At 47.2% G+C, this 19,266-nt stretch overlaps 1 protein-coding gene across 2 annotated transcripts in view; it reads right to left on the bottom strand.

Moving 5' to 3' along the window:
• Positions 1-819: 819 nt before the first annotated feature.
• The window catches only part of ABHD2 (abhydrolase domain containing 2), a 109,534-nt gene continuing 91,087 nt past the window's right edge, over positions 820-19,266 (bottom strand). The window contains exons 5-9 of one of the 2 annotated variants that reach the window (XM_010841022.1): positions 11,242-11,334; positions 7,861-7,971; positions 5,935-6,004; positions 4,336-4,420; positions 820-2,171 (exon numbers count right to left, since the gene is read on the bottom strand). In XM_010841022.1, coding sequence (XP_010839324.1) covers positions 1,975-2,171; positions 4,336-4,420; positions 5,935-6,004; positions 7,861-7,971; positions 11,242-11,334 — 556 coding nt within the window. In that variant the 3' untranslated portion in view covers positions 820-1,974. The remainder of the gene's footprint in view (positions 2,172-4,335; positions 4,421-5,934; positions 6,005-7,860; positions 7,972-11,241; positions 11,335-19,266) is intronic. The other variant, XM_010841021.1, reaches the window with a different exon arrangement.

Genomic DNA, 19,266 nt, shown 5'->3' with positions numbered 1-19,266 from the left:
ATGAGATATGCACTTGAAAAATAACAACCTGGGGGGAAAGTCATGATGATGAATTTGTGTGTGTGTGTGTGTGAGAGAGAGAGAAACCAAAGCCAAGTCGAGACCAGAGAAGCCTTAGTCTCTTCAGATAACAGTGGTCTTTGATGTTACCATTTAGGATAAGCTGGTGATTGTCAGAAAACAACACATGACTCACGTGACTAGGACCGAGGCTCAAACTATAACCACCTGTGACCAAGAGGGTCCGCGCCCAGGCCCTCATATGGCTCCCTTTACCCCTTAAATATCTGCACACGGATCCATTATCAATACTCCTGTCTGTCCTAGAGCAAAGTAGAAGAAGCAGGGGAAATAATAATTTTAAGTATCTAGGTCATTTCACTCATAATTCTGTTCAGTTCCAGATAGCAACTGCTGATTATTTCAAAGTGCAGGGTTTTTAGATATTCAAGTACCACATGATTGGAGGAAAGGAGTACTTGAAACACAGCATGGGCTTTTCATTTGAGAAGACACACTCTTGAAAGACCTATCCAATAGCCTACGGACATAAGTTATTCAACTAAAAATCCGGTTTCCAAAATCACACCCTCTTCAGTTGAAAAGCGATTTCTCCAAACTCAGATCCAACCTTTGAACTGTTTGGTATCAAAAGCCAGAGTTAGAGAGAACTGGGTTAAAAAAAAACGGCAACCCACTCCAGTATTCATGCCTGGAAAATCCCATGGACCGAGGAGCCTGGTGGGCTACAATCCATGGGGTCGCAAAGAGTCGGACACGACTGAGCAACTTCTGTGTGTGGGCTAAAAAAATAAAATGAGTACTTTAAAAAACAAAACCAAACCACTTTATATGAAATGAGGGACAGGAAAAAGAAAAAAAAGAAAGGCAAATGATGATATCGACATGCTTAGAATAGCTCCCGGGCTCCCCTGGAGAGGAGTTCTCTCAAACCTCAGTAAACTGAGTTTGTCATTGAACTTTAGAACTGGTAGTGATCTCGGCAATCTGCCTGGTCCAGCCGCTCCTGCATTTTACAGGTGAAGAAAGAAAAGTTCAAAGGGACTTGTCCAGGGTCATATAGCCAGTGAGAGGCAGAGGCAGGCCTGAAGTCTCCATCACCAGCCCAGGCCCGTGCTGAAACTGCTCATGGCTATCACATCAAGGCAGGTGCACATGACAGGCACTGCTGCTTCAGAGGCTCCTGGGAGCTACGAGATACCATGAGCTACCAAGACGTTTCTAATTCACAGGCTCCGCACCATTGGGTTTCTCGAATTTGCCTGGTGATAAGGATCACCTGGGGCACTTGTCAAAAATTAAAATCCCAGGCCCCTTCCCAGCCCCACAGAAACACCTCCAAGGGGAAGGACGTGGGAGGCTGAATTTGTAATAAGCGCCCCAGGTAACTCTCATCGTCAGGAATGCGTAAGGAAGAAACTTGGCTTCTGACTCAAGGGAATTTTGTCATGTAAGAGACCACACTCTCAGCAGGGGGGGCCCAGGGCCCCAGGCCCCCAAGAACTGTAGCTACAGCACTGGCTCTATTTAGGGTCTACATCCAGGACACATACAACTGCCACAGCGTAACATCCATCCTTCCCTGCTCTTGGGGAAAATTTGATTGGCAAAGCAAAACTGCTATTCAGACACGCTTTTTAATAGGGAAACTAGATGTAATTGGCTTGAAAGCAATCCGATGCTGACACCGGACAGCAGGGTGAGAACCCTGTCGCTTGTCACCATGGCTAACAAATGCAATGGACAAAACCAGTAACTAAGCACAAAAATAGCCTGGAGCTCCCAGGGACCGCCACCCACTTCAGGTCGCATGTGTGTCTGGTGGGTGGTCCCCGTTGATGGTGTGAGGTCAGATCCAGGTCGCTGAGGGAGATGGGAGACCTGAAAACAGCCAGTGAGGGATGAGAGTTCCAGAGGAGGGCGGCTGGAGCACGCCAGAGTCCGGGGAGCGCCTCACTCCAGGTCAGCCTCCACCAGCTCCGTGTCAGAGCACTGCGACTTGTTGCGTTCCCACTGGCAGATGGCGTTGGCGTACTCCACCACCAGCTTATCCATCCACGTCAGGGGCTCGGGGAACAGCACGGAGCCCTCAAAGAAGCCCAAGTGGCCCCCGTGCAGGGGCAGCACAAACATGACGTTCTCCCGTTTCTCTGCAGGAGAAAGGCGGCTGAGTGAGTCACTGTCCTCTGACCGGCTCCGGGGCTGGAGGTGGGAGGGCGAGCTGGCCAGGGTGGCCCAGGCTTGCCCCAAGGGTGCAGGTGTCCCCCTCTAAGTGGGCATCTGATCTCCACCCCCTCCGCCTCGTTCACCAGCAGTGGGGGCGGGTGCTAACTTGGTGGGGGCAGGCAAGACGGTGAGATCAAGCAGGTTTGGGAATAGCAGCTTAGCTTTGGAGCAGAATGGGTACTGGCTTAGGTTTAGTTGCTCAGTTTTGTCCAACTCTTGTGACCTCATGTACCGTAGCCCAGCAGGCTCCTCTGTCCATGGGATTCTTCAGGCAAGAATACTGGAGTGGGTTGCCTTTTAGGACATCCTTAGAACTCTAAGTGGTTCTCAAACTTGGCTGCCTATTAGAATCACCTGAATTTTTTTTTTTTTTTTTTAATAAAGGTCCCTATGTTGCACCCAGACCAGTGAGATTCTGATGTGAGGGCTGGGGTGGGGTGGAACTGGGAGTTGGCAGGTGAAAGAGGGAGGACCCAGGCATTGGTGTTGTTAAAACTCCCAGGTGACTCAACTGTACAGCCAAGTATTGGGGTGGCCAAAAAATTTCATTCGGATTTTTCTGCACCGTCTTACAAATCTGAACAAACTTTCTGGCCAATCCAAATCACCCAGGCAATTGACTTAAAATATAGGTTTGGCTTTAACAGGCCTGGATTTAAGGAGCTGAGACTCTGCGGTTCTCACAAGCTCCCAGGTGATGCTGATGCTACTGGTGGGGCCCAGACTTTGAGGACGGATTCCTAACACACTCTTATTGACCAAAGAACCAGATGAATTCAATGGAGCCAATGATTTTCCACTGCAGAACTTTATCTTGCAAGACTAAAACATAAAGCTGCAAGTTGTGTTAAAAGCTGCCCGAGCTCTCAACCTCACGTGATAAATGGTCATCTGAGAATTACAAACCTGGAGCTTGACTTTATGAGTCCATGTTTAAGCTAGTCCCACATGGGCTAGTAAAGCCATTACTGAAGACATGCAAAAATGTGGAGCCAGGTGCATTCAGGTACCACAAAGAGCATCTGTCTTCCCAGGGGGATGAGCGACAAGGGGCCCCTTGCTGGCTACTCCAGGCCTTTGAGGCGCTTCCTGGCACCTGCATTTCTGGTTCTGCAGGGCTCTTGTCTGATCCCCTTTATTCTTCCCTTTTGGCTGCTATTTCATCAGTTTCTGTATGACAGCATGAGCGCTGTGGGTGTTACTTTAGATGTGCAGAAGGAAGCCTGTGTCCTCCTGCCGCTGCCAACGTGGCTGTTTCTGTGCAGGGAGCCTGTGGTTTGACAGGCGGTTGACAGGCGACAGCTTTTATCACATAACACACCTGCGACTCATGCATTCGCTCTGAGTGGAGAACAGAGCCCTGTCTGGACATTGGTCCTGTGTCTGTTTGCTGCATTATCTACTCTTTAACTTGGGGTCAGGAGAGAATCAGATGTACCCCTTTCCCTCTGGTTAACACGTGATGTTTATAAGAGGAAACAATCACAGAGGATGGGGCAGGGAGGTCTGGTCCGAGGGATCTGAATGACAATGCACAGTAACTGTGGTTTGTGACCCAAGTATTTCCTCTGCTTCCCTCTTTCTAGTTCTTTCTGTAGCTCCTACCTAGCAAGACATGAGGTCATGCCAGCCTGAAACATGATGGTATTCCCATGAGTGACCTTCTCTACTTTTTCAATGGCTTATATTTTTATCCTCAAAGTGGACAGGGAGGCTGTCTGTCACAAGAGGCAGCAGAACTGACTTTTTTTTTTCCTTTTCAGGTCAACGTTTCAAGTCTAAATATCTCTTTAATTCAAGCTCTCAGACCTAATGGAGTCACATCCCTGAGGCAATAATTTCATAGAATACCAGGGGACTCCCCCAAACTCTAGGTTGTGGTTATAAATGAGGATCCTGTCTCTTGCACCAGGACAGAACATGAAAGGCTCAACACAGGCTCTACCACAGCCCCAGGCCTATCAGACTAGACTAAGTAAGAATACTGCCATAAGACGCTCTGGTGTCCAGGAGATGTCAGCGTGGTGAAGGCGATGTACTGTGGTAGTTTGCTGAGCGGTTGAGAGAGCGGCGGGAAGAAACACTTACCTGAAAGAGATTTTGGAATGGCTAGAAGACTTTCGTGCACTAAGGGGTCATCGGCTGCATTCACCAGCATGAGAGGTACGTAAATCTGAAACAAGGAAATAAAAGCAGGATTAAATGATCAATTCTCTTTTTTTAGATCCCGTTGATCCAAGGCTGAAATACACTACTGGACATGTTTCCGAAGCAAAGGGAAGAGGGTCGGTGCTTAGTCTGCTGAACTAATGGACTGAGGATGCCTGTGCTCCCTGGCAGTGGCCGCTGGGATTGCAGCCCTGGCAGGCACGCACAGGCACGTACAGGCACGCACAGGAGCCGTGCTCGGTGTCCTAGGTGACCCACGTGCTCTGATGGAGCAAGGCTCAGGACTACAATACTCGCCGGCAACGTATTTCTGATCCTCTTCACAGTGTCTCAGATTAGCCGTATCTTTCAGAAAAACGACTTTACAGAGTTATGTACATGGTCATCCAATTTATGTTGTGGGGAGAAAGAAAGGAGTCTGCTTCACTGCAGACAAAGGAGCCTTTCTAGAAAAATCTGAGGAAGGAAAACAGGAGCAAGCTGGTAGATCTTGGGAGGCTCTTGGCAGCTGTGCGTTCAACATCCACTTTAGCAAAACAGCCAGTAGTGTCCTTTTTCTTCTTAGCGGAGATGGTGTTGATGGGGGTGCTCAGATATTACTGAACAGCCATGCTCAGGAAGTGTGACAACTGGCTGCCTAAGCTGGAGGCCCTGACATTGGCTCTGGACAGTTCCACATTTCTGTAATGGCTTAAATGAAGACATGAAAAGCCTAGATGATGATGCTAAAGTATGCAGAGTGGCTGACATGACATGATGGCAGAGCTGCCATTCACAATGATCTGCTTTAGCGGGGGGAGTGGTGGGCCAGACTAACAGGTGGACATTGACAGGGATAAATGGGAAGTCCTGTGTTTGAGTAAAAAGAGCAGTTGATCAAAGACAGAAAGGGAGACACTGGTTTGGTGGGGATTCAGGTTAAAAAAAAGCATAGTGGTTATGATCGGCCACAAGCTTGATTTAACACACACAAAGTTCATCATCGCTGCTGACAACTCCATTAATATAAACCAATCCACTTCGACCAAAGACATGCTTCTCTACCATTTGGATACAGAAAGACATCTGCTTTGCTCTGTGCTTGCCAGATCAAGGCAGGAATTTTGAATTCAGTCCTGGGCACCACACCGATGAAAGACGCAATGACCCAAAAGAGTCTAGGATTGTAAGAAATCTACATGGGCTTCCTATGAGGAACCACAGTAGGAACCAGGCTGGATGAAACTATCAAAGGAGGACTTATGAAAAAAACGGATGTGGCAGTGACTTTAAGGGCTTTCACACAGACTGGGGAGCAGACTGGACTAAGGGACAGCTCTGGGGTTACTACTCAGAGGTCACAGAGGGGCAGGGCTTTGTTCGATAATAAACTCAAGTCAACAACTACAGTGGATGGAGCCAGATGCCGGCTGAACTTCCACCAGGGAAGCTGAGGAGGGAGACTTGTTATACAGTGGGTGGAGCTGGGTGGAGTGATGCTAATTCTGAGATGTCGCTCTCTGAGTTGTGGCCACTCACCCTGTGCAGGTATCTCATGCAGCTTTCTTCCTCGTAATATTCCTTCAGGGAGTTGTAGCCGTGAAACTTCCTGGAACACACACACACAAGAAAAAGAAAAAACAACACTTGGAATAAGACTGGAATGCTGAGTTGATATATTACTGTGCAGGTTCCCACACTAACACATCATATCAGAGAATATACACAGGTACCAGAGTTAGGGGTTAAGAACACCCGGCTATGGCATCTGGGTTCAAATTCTGGTTCTGTCACTTACTAGGTAAGCTTACACAAAGGGCTTAACCTCTCTGAGCTTCTCTTCTGTAAGTGAAAGTCGCTTAGTCATGTCTGACTCTCTTTGACCTCATGGACTGTATAGCCCATGGAATTCTCTAGGCCAGAATACTGGAGTGGGTAGCCTTTCCCTTCTCCAGGGGCTCTTCCCAACCCAGGGATCGAACCCAGGTCTCCTGCATTATAGGTGGATTCTTTACCAGCTGAGCCACAAGGGAAGCCCTCTCCTCTGTAAAATGGAGCTAAAGAGAGCAGCTTCTTCCTAAACACTCTCTTTTGGACTTAGAAGATGAATGAAATTTATGTAATATTTTTTTCCCTCATTAGTATGGTGTCTGAAAAGTGAAAGTGTTAGTTCCTTAGACATGTCCAACTTCTTTGCGACCCCAAGGACTATAGCCTGCTAGGCTCCTCTGTCCATGGGATTCTCTAGGCAAGAATACTGAAGTGGGTAGCCATTCTCTTCTCCAAGAGATCTTACCAATTGAGGGATTAAACCCTGGTCTCCTGCATTGCAGGCATACTCTTTACTGTCTGGGCCACAACGGAAGCCCCAGGACAGTGTCTGCACCACAGTAAAGCTGCATGCCCTGTGGTAGGTGAGCGTCGTGGTAGGTGAGCGTGGGTATAATTCATTCTTGCCTGTTGAACATACCAGCAATTTCCATTTCCTCTGAGTAACTGGGCATATTCACGGGCATATTTCAAAGTTACTTGGTATAAGAAGGCTACTAAAACCTCATAAGGAAGGTAAGTACAGATCCCATGCCCTCAGGTTAATATCTGTCTATTTGGATGAACTTTAGGCCACATCTGAAGGTATCAAATAATCATTAAACAAAAAGGATGATGCTTTTAGAAGAGATTGATGAGGTCAGAGATCAGCTTTACCTTTCCAGGTGAGGCTAACCTCAATCAGAAACCACTGGTGCCAGAAAAGAGGACACTGTCAAAGGGGTGACCTCAGGTGCCTGGAGAGGGTGGGGCAGGAAAGGGTCCCTGAGCGAAGTGGGCGAGGTTTGGTTTTACACTCAGAGAGAAGTGTCTTCGTGCCCCTAAAGGAAGAGGCTCTGTCCATTTTTCTTGCAACACCCAGCTCTCTTGGTTTACTTTTGGTTTTTCTACTTTGGATAGAGACGTGGGCAGGTACAAGTACAGGAAATTTTTCCTTCTCCTTTACTCCACTGCCACATGCAGTTTGTGTGACATCTGATCTCCATGCCAGAGTTGAGGACTATGGACAACTAGTGCGCACACACCACAGCTCCCCTGTTCACGCTCAGCCGGGCAAGGCAGGAATGCAGAATGAGTGCTCAGAGCACCTTCCTGTTTTTTAAGAGACATTAGAAATTTGGATTTCTCTGTGAAATCTTCAGGGTTTTTAAAAAAACTTTTTGGCCATGCTGCACGGCATGTGGGATCTTAGTTCCCCGAACAGGAATTGAACCCGAGGTGGCCCCTGCAGTGGAAACCAGAATATTAACCACTGGACCATCAGTGAAGTCCTGAAATCTTCAGTTTTTAAATGGTGGGCATTAAAAACAAACGAACAAACCCTTAATACCAAAGTGTGCAGAGGAAAGCCCTGGCGCCGGGCAGTGCTGGCCCGCCACCTCCCGCCTGGCACCCCACCCCGGGCCGTGGGCACACCTCATCACGTTGTCGTCAATCTGCATCAGAGATGTGGCTGTGTAGAGGCGGCTCAAGTCTGTGTCCTCCAGGCTCTGGGGTTTCTTCACATGGTCTCCAAAAAGAGCTTGCCTAGAAGGGGATGGAAAGCAAAAGGAATGAGAAGTAGATGTTAGATCAGCGCACTGTACAATGAATGAGAAGTAGATGTTAGATCAGCGCACTGTACAAGGAATGAGAAGTAGATGTTAGATCAGCGCACTGTACAATGAAACAGCTCACCGTTTTGACACTTATACCTCTGTAAAGCTGAAAAAAAAAAAGTTTTTTAAAGCACATGATAAACAACCACGGCTGAGCCTGCTTCCTGCCCCAGAGGTACGCCAGGAGAGAGTCTGTGACAAAGCAGATGTGGATAACTTAGAAATAAATCCCTTCAGCCGTTGGAATGTCCCAGAGCATGAGCTTGTTGACTTTTGAAGACCCGGAGAGCGATGGATATCAAGACCTTATTTTCCTTGTGAGGGGCAGCTAGACAAACTAAGGACTAGGCTTCAGCCTAGATGACTATTTCAAAATTGGCCCTGCAGAGAGGTCTCAGGATGGGCTGTGTGGCCTGGGGTAGGCTGTCAGCCAGCCAAAGGCAGGGCTGGGGGCACTTACTCTAAAGTTGGGGGCCCCCAGCTTTACACTGGTATTGCCACTGCTCTCTTCGGCAGAACCTCTTTCCCTTTGTGAGCTCTTCGTGCCACTTCACAAGGAAGATAATGATTAACCCATTCAGCACTTGGGCAAATCAACCACTTTCCAATACGTTAGCTAAGTGGCTAAGACTCCATGCTCCCAGTGGCAGGGGCCCAGATTCGATCCCAGGTCAGGGAATTAGATCCCACAGGCCAAAATGAGAAGATCCTGCATGCCACAACTAAAACCCAGTGCAGCCAAATAAGTAAACAAAAATAAACATTAAAAAATTTTCCCCATCAAACATTCATCTCACAGTTTATTTTTTATATAAAAAGCTAACGTATACTCCAAAGTGGAGGACAGGGGAGCCTGGCGTGCTGCAGTCCATGAGGTGCAGAGAGTATGACATGACTTAGCGACTGAACAACAACAACATATCGGAAGACTAATCATTTCTAGTTAAGAAAATGATCCATCTAGAGAGGGTGAGCGTAAAGCCAGAGGTCATAGTGAATACATTTAGATGTCCATTGCCAGCGAAAGCTGTCACTCACACAGCTCAAGGAAGACTGACGGAGTTTGTTTTGAGGTTTGGCCCCACAGTGGGAAAAATTCATTATAGAAACTAAATGTTCTGGTAGCCAGTCACCACCTCTTCCAAAGGAAAGGAACCAACTTCTTAAAAAAAAAAAAAAAAAAAATTTTTTTTTTTTTCCAAAAGAGAATTAGGAAGATCATATACTTAAAGGATAGAATTCCTAATTTAAAGTGTGTCCCGATAAAACTAGAAAAAAATTTTAAGAAAGGAAAGATGATGCTGGTGGGGAAAACAAAAAATTCTAATGAAGAGTCCTGAAAATTTCGAGATGTTTGACTTTCTGTGGTAAGTTTAAAAAAAAACATTTAAATACACTGAGAGCACATTCAAAGGACTCTCCCAATTTGTTAAGAATTACACGATGGCCTTTCTGGACTCATTAATTAATGGCAAGACTGAGCCCAGCAGCAAAACAAACGTTCCCTGGGAGGAGCTCACTGTCCACCCCAGAGGTGTGGAAAGCCAGACAGAGGCCTGGACTTGGGGTCTGATGGGCTGCTTTCACCCCTTGCGTATCTTCAGCAAACCCCTGGATCCATCCAAACCTCAGCTGAGCCACACCCGACTCGGAGCCCGGCACACAACTGATGCTCACACACCACGAGCTGAGCGGAAGGCCAGCCTGGGGCACGTTCGTCTCCAAAGGTCTCCACCCGCCCAGCACCACAGCCTGGGGACGCACCCGGCTGCCTGGCTGCCCAGGGGCCTGTGAGCACCACGCCAGCCCAGACGCCATAGGAACCCCACCCACAGGAAGCCCAGTGGGGTGCCTGGCTGGCTGGACAGTACAACATTTTCTTTTAACTGCTGAGAAAAAGAGAATAAGAAACTGATCATTCAGACCAGATTGCTTTTCCTAGGATGGCCTCAGAACCCCGCTTTGGGTACCTCTTTGAGTGCCCATTTGTGTACCAGGCTCTGAGTGAATCAAAACATGCCCGAGCCCTCCCGTGCTTTCCTGTTTGGTTCATGGATGCAGGATTCACACTCGGGGAGAAACAACAGAAAAACAACTAGTGGGAAGGAGCCGGCTTCACGGAGGTGGAGATCAGAGATGGACCTAAAAGGCGTGCGCTGGGTTTGGACAAGCAGAGGTGATGGGAAGAGGGTCGGGAGAGGCCAGGGGGCACGGGGGTCTCTGAGTGGCCCGCTCCAGCTGGAGGGGGAGGGAGGCATGTGGGGGAAGGGGGAGAACCCATACGGCCAAGGACAGTCACAGTGATGAAATCATCACTAATATTCCTTGAGTGCTACTGCCAGCCAGGGGCTGCTCTCAGCACTTGTCAGGGGCTAACGCACCAAAGCACTCTGAGCACGAGATGGGCAGGCAGGGTGTGGAGAGTGTGGACACCATGCTTGGCGCCAGTGGTGGGATCCCCGTCCCACTGCTGCTTGATCAGAACCCCAAGAGCTAGCAGAGAACGATTCTGGGTTCCCCCAAGCCCAAAAGCCTCCTAAAGAGAAACATTCCTCTACAGTGACAAGCCACCCTCAGGATGGCCCTCATTTTTTTGTTTAATAATTAACTTTGCTTTTTTAAAATTAAAAATTAAAAAAATTTGGGGGGCTGCATGTGGAATCTTAGTTTCCCGACCAGGGATTGAACTTGTGTCCCCAGCGTTGGAAGCTTGATGGCTTAACCACTGGACCATCAGAGAAGCCCCAGGATGGCCCTCATTTGGGAAAGAATGGTGTGGAAATGGTTTCTCTTCCTTCTTGAATTTTTTGAAAAATATGGAAGCAGTATAGCTTCCATGGTTAATTTGGGAGCTTGGGACAAATTTGTTTCTAACCAAATCACAAAGCAGTCAGCAGAGAATCTGCACCAACCCTGCCTTCTTCTTCTTCTTCTTTTTTATCCTAGAGAAAGAGGAATTTTGGCATTTAGTGAAATAAGCTCAGAAAGGCACTGACTTCCCTGGTGGTCCAGTGGCTAAGACTCCATGTTCCCAAAGCAGGGGCTCTGGGGTTCGATGCCCTGGTTAGGGAACTAGATCCCAAATGCTGCAACTAAAGATCCTGCAGGCTGCAACGAAGACCTGCTGCAGCCAAAAACAAAAAAAACAAAACAAAACAAAGGTACTGTCTGTTTCCTGAGGGAGGGGAAGGTGCCTCACCGGTGCGAGAGGATGATCTTCTTCATGTTGTCGGCCATGAGGAAGTTGTAGAAGCGCCGGCACTGGTCCCACTGCATGAAGGTCTCCTGGGCCCTGGAAGCGCCACAAGGGAAGGGTGAGAAGCGGGGGTCCGTCCTGGAGTGGAGAGGCTGGGGCTGCGGGGGCAGGAGGCAGAGCTCCTGCCGCTGGAGGGGGCTGGCTCCCTCGGCGGGAACCTGGGCTTGAACACGTGGTCCTCAGACTAAGGGCAGAGAGCCACCCGAGCACTAAGTGAGTGAACAATGCTCAATGAGAGGCCCCTGCCCGAAAGGTCTCTGGGGCCACGGGCTTTGCCGGCGACACTCCTGACCCCCTCTTCTGACTCTTAGGTCTTTGTCACAGGACCTGCTTCGATTGTCATTTGAACGGTTTCTCTCCTTGGCTTTCTACCCTGCAAGCAAGTTTTTCTGGCTTAATAACAGGACCGTGCATAGGGACGGGGTGTGTGGAGAAGATAAGTGTGTGGCAAAACCTAAAAACACTTCACTTTATCACTTTTGTGTGGAATATGTAAGAAATACAACAAACTAGATAAAACTAAAAAGAAGCAGACTCAGAATAAACTAGTGGTTATCAGTGGGGAGAGGGAAGGGGAATGGGCAATATGGGTAGAAGGGTTATTATGGGATTATACGAAATCATGTGTGTGAAACTTTTAAAATCTTTACTGAGTATAGTTGCTTTACAATGCTGTGTTAGTTTATGCAGTACAACAAGGTGAATCAGCTGTATGTACATATATACACACACTTTTTTAGATTTCCTTCACATTTAGGTCACCACAAGAGCATCGAGTAGAGTTTCCCGTGCTGTTAGAGTAGGGTCTCATTAGTTACCTGTTTTATGCATAGTAGTGTATATGCGTCAATTCCAATCTCCCAATTCCTCCCATTGCCCCTTCCTCTTTTGGTGTCTATAAGTTTGGTTCTCTACATCTGTATCTCTATTTCTACGAATAGGTGATATTCTACGATATTTGTTTTTCTCTTTCTGACTTACTTCAGTCTGTATGACAGTCTCTAGGTCCATCCACATCTCTGCAAATGGCACTTGAAACTTTTTAAATTATAAAGCACTGCTGCTGCTGCTGCTAAGTCACTTCAGTTGTGTCCGACTCTGTGCGACCCCACAGACGGCAGCCCACCAGGCTCCTCCATCCCTGGGATTCTCCGGGCAAGAATACTGGAGTGGGTTGTCATTTCCTTCTCCAATGCATGCATGCATGCTAAGTCACTTCAGTTGTGTCCGACTCTGTGTGACCCTATGGACTGTAGCCCACCAGGCTCCTCTGTCCACAGCATTCTCCAGGCAAGAATACTGGAGTGGGTTTCCATTTCCTTCACCAGGGGGGTCGCTAGACATGTAATATCCCCACTTCCAGATCAGGAGACCAGGGACTCAGAGAGGTCCCACCACAGAGGTCAGGTATGGCTGAGTGTGACCCAGGCTGGCGTGGCTCAAGCGTCCCTGCTCGGATCACCACCCTGTGCGGCGGGAGGAGACCGCAGGGCCAGCCTCCTCTGCTCGCCTCTGCGGCCAGATTTCCCTGACCACATGTCAGGTGAACAAACACCAGGGTGGTGACTCCCAGGCTGCCATTCAGCCCTCTCCACTCTGTGCTTTCTTCCCTTGGGTGTGAACCCAAACACAGCTGCCATGGCGTCCTTGCTGACCTCCATTCTGCAGATTTCTGAGTCTCAAGGCCTGATTCCACCCTGGGAATGAATCTGGGTATCACTATGCCCACAATGGTCTCATTTCCCAGATGGCCAGAGAGAGGACTCCTGAGAGAAAGGGTGGTTCATAGGTATTAAAAAAACAAAAACAAAAAACAAGGATCAGGTAGATGTATGGCAGAAGCCAACACAATGTCGTAAAGCAATTGTCCTCCAATTAAAAATGAATAAATTTAAATAATGAAAGCAAAAATATTGGCAGTGGCATGATCAAAACAATTTACAAAAGCTTTGATGAAAATGAAAAATATAATCAAAGAAATACAAATAAAACATTTTCAAATATATAACACACACACACACACACACACACACACACATATATATGTATATATATATATAAACCCAGGGAGTTATGAAAGTTATTTCCCAAAAGCTGTCACACTTCAGTTCTGGCATAGCAAACATTTCCCATAACATCACAGTTAAAAAATAAGAGCTAGTGGGAAGTTAAAAGGGAAAGAGTTGGTGGGTTTAACGGCCTGTGACATGCTCATAAAACACAGGCTAAAGTGTACGGTGAAGACTAACATTGCTTTCAAAAGTCAAAAGGTCATTCCATAAATCCATGGGGGGCTGGAGGCGGCTCCTCAAACACTTCATGAGTAGAAAGGATGGGCCAGATCACCTTAGGCAGGACCCCAGCTAAGGCAGGGCTGTGGGCACCTGCTTCTTGGTCTGTGAGGGTGTCACAGAAGGGTGTCACCCAGTCTGTGAATTGCACCCTGCTGCCAGGGTGGGTCCCTCTTCTCTGATGTTGGACCCAAACAGCCCCTTCCTCAGAAAGTCAATAGTCTAGAAATGAAGAAGTAGTTTTGCCCTCATCCATTTCTCCCTTTGCTGACCTTCCAACTGCTTTTGTTAGTATTACCTTCATATTAGAGGGACAACAGACATAGGGAAGGGAGGGGGCTCTGATCATAAACCTGGGCTATGAGAAGACGCTTCAGTTCTGTGGGTTTCTTAGTTGAATAACCCCAGAGGTTCAGTTCAGTTCAGTTCAGTTCAGTCACTCAGTTGTGTCCAACTCTTTGCAACTCCCTGTACTACAGCACGCCAGGCTTCCCTGTCCATAACTAACTCCTGGCGCTTGCTCAAACTCATGTCCATCGAGTTGGTGATGCCACCCAACCATCTCATCCCAACCCAAGAAACCACTCACTGAAAGGCTCTGGGGACTCACGGGGGCCTGGGGCTCAAGGAGGGACGGGGATAAGGACGCTGGGACCAATGCTTCACTCAGTCAACACTGGCCAACAGTGATTCTTGTATCTTTGGTTTATCATTCAATATATTTAAGGGATGTCTTTTATCACCTTTGAGTATAAAATTAAGGGACTGAACTTAATTTTATATTAGTTTAATAAAGCATAATCGAGATCAATGTATTACTAAAAAAAAACCCATTCATTTCATCTCTTTAAAAAAAGACCTTCTTCAATACCAGCACCAACAACAAACTGAGAAGAAATAAAAGAGAGGGGAACCTATAGACTAAAAGAAATTGAAGAGACAAATCAATAGATGCCGTGCGTGGACATAATGGGAATTCTGATTCAAAGAAACTGTTAAAAAACTTCTGTGAGACAATCAAGGAAATCTGAACACTGACTACAGACAGGATGATATTAATATTCAGAGTTAATAATCTTTTGGTGTGATGATGATATTGTGATTATGTTTAAGAAAACATTCTTAAAGAGAAAAACAAATATTGTACATTAATGCATATATATGGAATCTAGAAAAATGGTGCTGATGAACCTATTTGCAAGACAGAAACAAGAGACGCAGACATAGGAACCAGATTTGTGGACCCAGCAGGGAAGAAGAGGGGTGGGACGAATTGAGAGAGTAGCACTGAAACATACATTATCATGTGTAAAACGGATAGCTGGTGGGAAGCTGCCAGGGAGCTCAATCCGGTGCTCTGTGACAACCTAGAGGGGCGGTAGGAGGGAGGTTCAAGAGGGAAGGGACGTTGGTACACTTGTGACTGACTCAGGTTTAGTTGTATGGCAGAAACCAACACAATCTTGTGCCGGGAGCCACCACGGGAGATCCCACCCATAACAAAGGCCATGCGGAGAGAGCCTGACAGGCAAAGGCGGGTCAGGCCTCAAGGGACCCCCTGAATCTGCTCGAGCATCCACCCCAAAACCAGAATCTGTCTGTCTTACTATTTTGTGCCTTTCACCAACTCTTCTGACATTAACAGGGGGCTATCCCCGACCACCTTTCTCTGGAAAAAATCAACCTAGGGCTTTAGTTAATGGGCATGATAGGAGTGTTTCAATTCAAACCCCTCTGATGGCTTTCTAGCTTGCCTGACAGGTTTATCCAAAATCTTGCAATTAACACACATGATTGTTCATAACTCCCCAACCTTGAAAGGCACGGGAAGCCAAAACATTCTAAAAGTCCTAATGAGCATAGAGTCCTTTAAGGGATGAAAAATTACTAGAATAGATAGTACTGGTAAAGGGCTTCATTATTGGGCCAATGCTTGCTGCCAAGTGCCCATATCCCTTATCCATTGTGCACTTGGGAGTGCATTAGTTAACATAGTTGGAATGTAAGAAAAACAAGTAGCAGCCTTGGAATTAGCCACATCAGACCTTTGAGCTAATTGGTTCTTTCTTTGTTGTGACTCATTGCACCTTTGCTCCGTGAGAATGTAAGTCTGTTTAGTACTTTCTGAGGCTGGGAGAAATAAAGAAGAAACACTTTAAGGGAAAATAAGTTTTCTGGTTGAGCAGCCTTTATCAAAAAAGGGTCATAAAATGTCCACAGGCCTCCAAGGCCAGAAGATAATGTACACAACATTGTTTATGGGAAAGGTATGCAGAAAAATCCTGGTTTTGGTAAAGACAAAACAGATGTAATGTTTGGGCTGACTCTGAATGACTTTGCATCTTTCATTTCCTTCTATGTACAAGTCAAGCTATAAAAGTTCCTTTTGAAAATAAAGTTACGGGCCTCACTCACCGAAGCTTGGTCTCCCTGTGTTGTTATTTTTTCCCTTTTCCCTCCTTTTCTCTCTCTGTTCTTCTTTCAGGATGACTCCTTGGAACACAGGAGCTTTATTGGCTTTCTGTGTTAATCAAGGAAGGTCAAGCCTTTGTTCTCTTTGCTTTGCTATCCTTTCGCCTATGCCATCATCCTGAGGGTACCCCTGGATCCTGCTGGGGCTGGACCCCGGCAACCTTGTAAAGCAATTACACTCTAATTAAAAATAAAAAGTTCTTAGAGTCTTTTTAGTGCTACCAAATGAAATATTTACAAATGATATGACATAATGTCTGGGATTTGCTTCAAAATAATCCATCTTATAGGGGAGTGATGTGTGAATGAGGTGCAGAGGAAATAAGAGTAGCCAAAAGTTAAGCACGTTTGAAGCTGGTAGTGGATATACAGGGGTCCAATACCCCATTGCTTTTATTTTGTATGTATCTAAAATTTTCCATAATAATGAAGAAGGAGAAAGAGAAGAAGACAGAAAATAGAAAATCTTCTGGATTGTGACCTCCTGAAAATTATCTACCCTGAGGAGGAGAGCTGAAGATTAAAGTCAGTTTTAACCATTAACCATGAAACTCATCAACTATTTCTTAGGGTTGAGGAAAGATCAGCAGTGGTCTGGAACCACTGTACACACAGCCCAACAAGAACCTCACTGGGAACTGCAGCTCCCACTGAAGCCAAGCTCCAATTTATATGCCATGTTTCTGCAGTGAGAGAAGGGAGGAGGCAGAACCAGGCTCCAGGGAGTGGGGCTGGTGATGGGATGGTCTAACAAGATGTCCAGGCCTCCTGGTGGGCATGAGTTAGCACAGAGACTTGGAACTATGGCCCATCTGACCCCACTGGGTGGTTCACCAAACTCTGTGGAAGCCATTCACCTCTCCAAGCCTCAGTGTCCTTATCTGTCAAATTAGGAGGTTGAATTAGAGAAGCAATGTTCACACCAAGACTGTTCTATGGGTGAGGTATGTTCCATCTCAGGCCTGACAGAGGTCGCCCTGGGAGCCTTGGTGGTGTTTTCATTGCTTCTGCTAGCAGGTGAAATTCGGCAGAAAGGGGTGCATGTAGTGAGTGGAGAGCTGGCCAACCGGTGATGTTAAGAATGGGTCTGAATTCTGGCCTCAGCTGAAGAGGTCTGAGGGATGGGCAGGCTCCAGGGCATACATCTCATGAGGATAAATAGAATGTCAGCCTGGGAAGCAGATGGCTCAGGCAAGAAGTGCTTTACCCATCCATATATCTACCTATCTCAACCAATAAAGTTCTTTCAAGATGCCCCAATTTCTAATCAGGGGTTTCCCAGGTGGCTCAGTGGTAAAGAATCTGCCTGCCAATGCAGGAGACATAAGAGACGTGGGTTCGATCCAGGGGTCAGGAATATCCCCTGGAGAAGGAAATGGCAACCTAATCCAGTATCCTTGCCTGGAAAATCCCATGGACAGAGGAACTTGGCGGGCTACAGTCCATGGAGTCGCAAAGAGTCGGACATGACTGAATGACAGAGCACGCAGCATGTCTTCTTAACACCATTAAATGATTAATTAAACTAGAGATTTAGGCTGAGTCTGAACACACACATTTCCAGGGCTAGTTGGCAGCTGTTTGTGCTGAGGGAACGAGTTAAGTCTGCTGGATACAGTGTAGTCTGGGGACATCTGTCACCCTCCTTTGCTGGTTCAGCACCTCATCAAGCGTGAGCTAGTTTAGCAGCAGCTAGACTCTGCTAACTACAGCAAGCGGGGGCTGGCTTCTGAGCCTAGAACTGGCTGTGGCTAGTGGGGAGGTGCGTTACGGGATGAGAAGCCAGAGGGAGAGGACGGATCACTGACCAGCGGTTCTGGAGACTCAACTAGGGGAGGGATTTACCAGAAGCATGAACTCCTGTGTGGCCCCTGCAGCGGCAGATGGGCCCTCCCCGCTTCACCTCCGTGTAAAGGAAGCATGGCTGCCATCATTCCAGTGCGGAAAAGGCTCACTGCCCTCAAGCCTCGGCAGGAAAAAAAAGGTTACACTGGTTGAAAGTAAGGCACTGTCTCCTGGCGAGTAGATCTCATTGAAACGTTGAGGGGACCTGAGCCGTGAGCGGCCCCAGCACACATAAGACGACCGTGTCTCTGATCTGCCTCCAGTTTTCCTGTGCGTAGGGTGTAGGATCTTAGCCTGGATCTCTTTGCTCCAGAGGATAAAGTTGCCTGTTTCTCTTCTATTTGCAGACAACTGATGTGACAATGATTATGAATATAAAGATCTCTGAGGCCTCAAAGAGAAGTGGTGTGGACCACGTCTGCAAAGTGCATAGAGCACCTCACAGATGTTGGTTAGCTTCCTAGCTTAAACCCATACCTGGGATCCTCAATTGTGCGAGTCATGGGCTTGGCCAACAGCAGATGGCGCTGTTGCAGCAAAATGAAACAAGGCTGTTAATTGACGATTCTGCGCGTTAAAAAACAGGGAAAACAAACTTGTCCTACATTCTCGTTCCTGTCAAACCCAGTGCTCTCTGAACACGAAGTCAGTGTTCTAGTCACTTGACAGCGCTTGGTTTAGGAAGGGACTCTGATTTTTACAGACACTAGAAGCCTGGCCAAAAAACTGGACCGCTAATCAGACAAGAGTTGATTTACCCGGGATCCTGGGGCGTGCCCTCTGCTCTTTGCTCTAAGATCCCAGGTACTGGCAAGGATGGGGCTTTGGGTAACTCTGGTTACATCATGGCTGAGAATCAGGAGTTGAGTATTTCTAGCCAAGTCAACACAAAGGAACGTGTTCTGATTCAAACCAGAGTGTAGAGGGGAATTGAAGGGGAGGATTCCCAACAGGAGAATGAGGAGAATAACCTAGCCTGCAACACTAGAGCTGGAGAGACCCTTGAGGTCCCTGGGCCCAGTGACTGCTAAACATGGCTAACACCTCAGGAGTCACCTGTGAAATGCGTCCAAAAGCAGATTCCTGGCCCCATGCCCCAGACTCACGAATCAGGATCTCCGGGGCTGGGGCCCGAGAAAACGAATTTATTTTTATCATGATCCTCCAAGTGATTCTTAACTAAGTGTGGCAGTTACTAGTTCTCTAGATTGGTCTTTGTGATGCTACGATCCACTGATGTAGCCCACTTCTCATTTGACAATGCATAATGATGATAATTGGTAGTTACTGACAACTTTCTACGTGCCTGGCACTGTTCCAAGTAGTTCATTCTCATGAACTCATTTGACCCTCACCATGG

This window comes from Bison bison, unplaced genomic scaffold, assembly GCF_000754665.1.
Source record: "Bison bison bison isolate TAMUID 2011002044 unplaced genomic scaffold, Bison_UMD1.0 scf7180017864155, whole genome shotgun sequence".
NCBI classification, from domain to species: Eukaryota; Metazoa; Chordata; class Mammalia; order Artiodactyla; family Bovidae; genus Bison; species Bison bison.
This window is presented reverse-complemented; position numbering and strand designations above follow the sequence as displayed.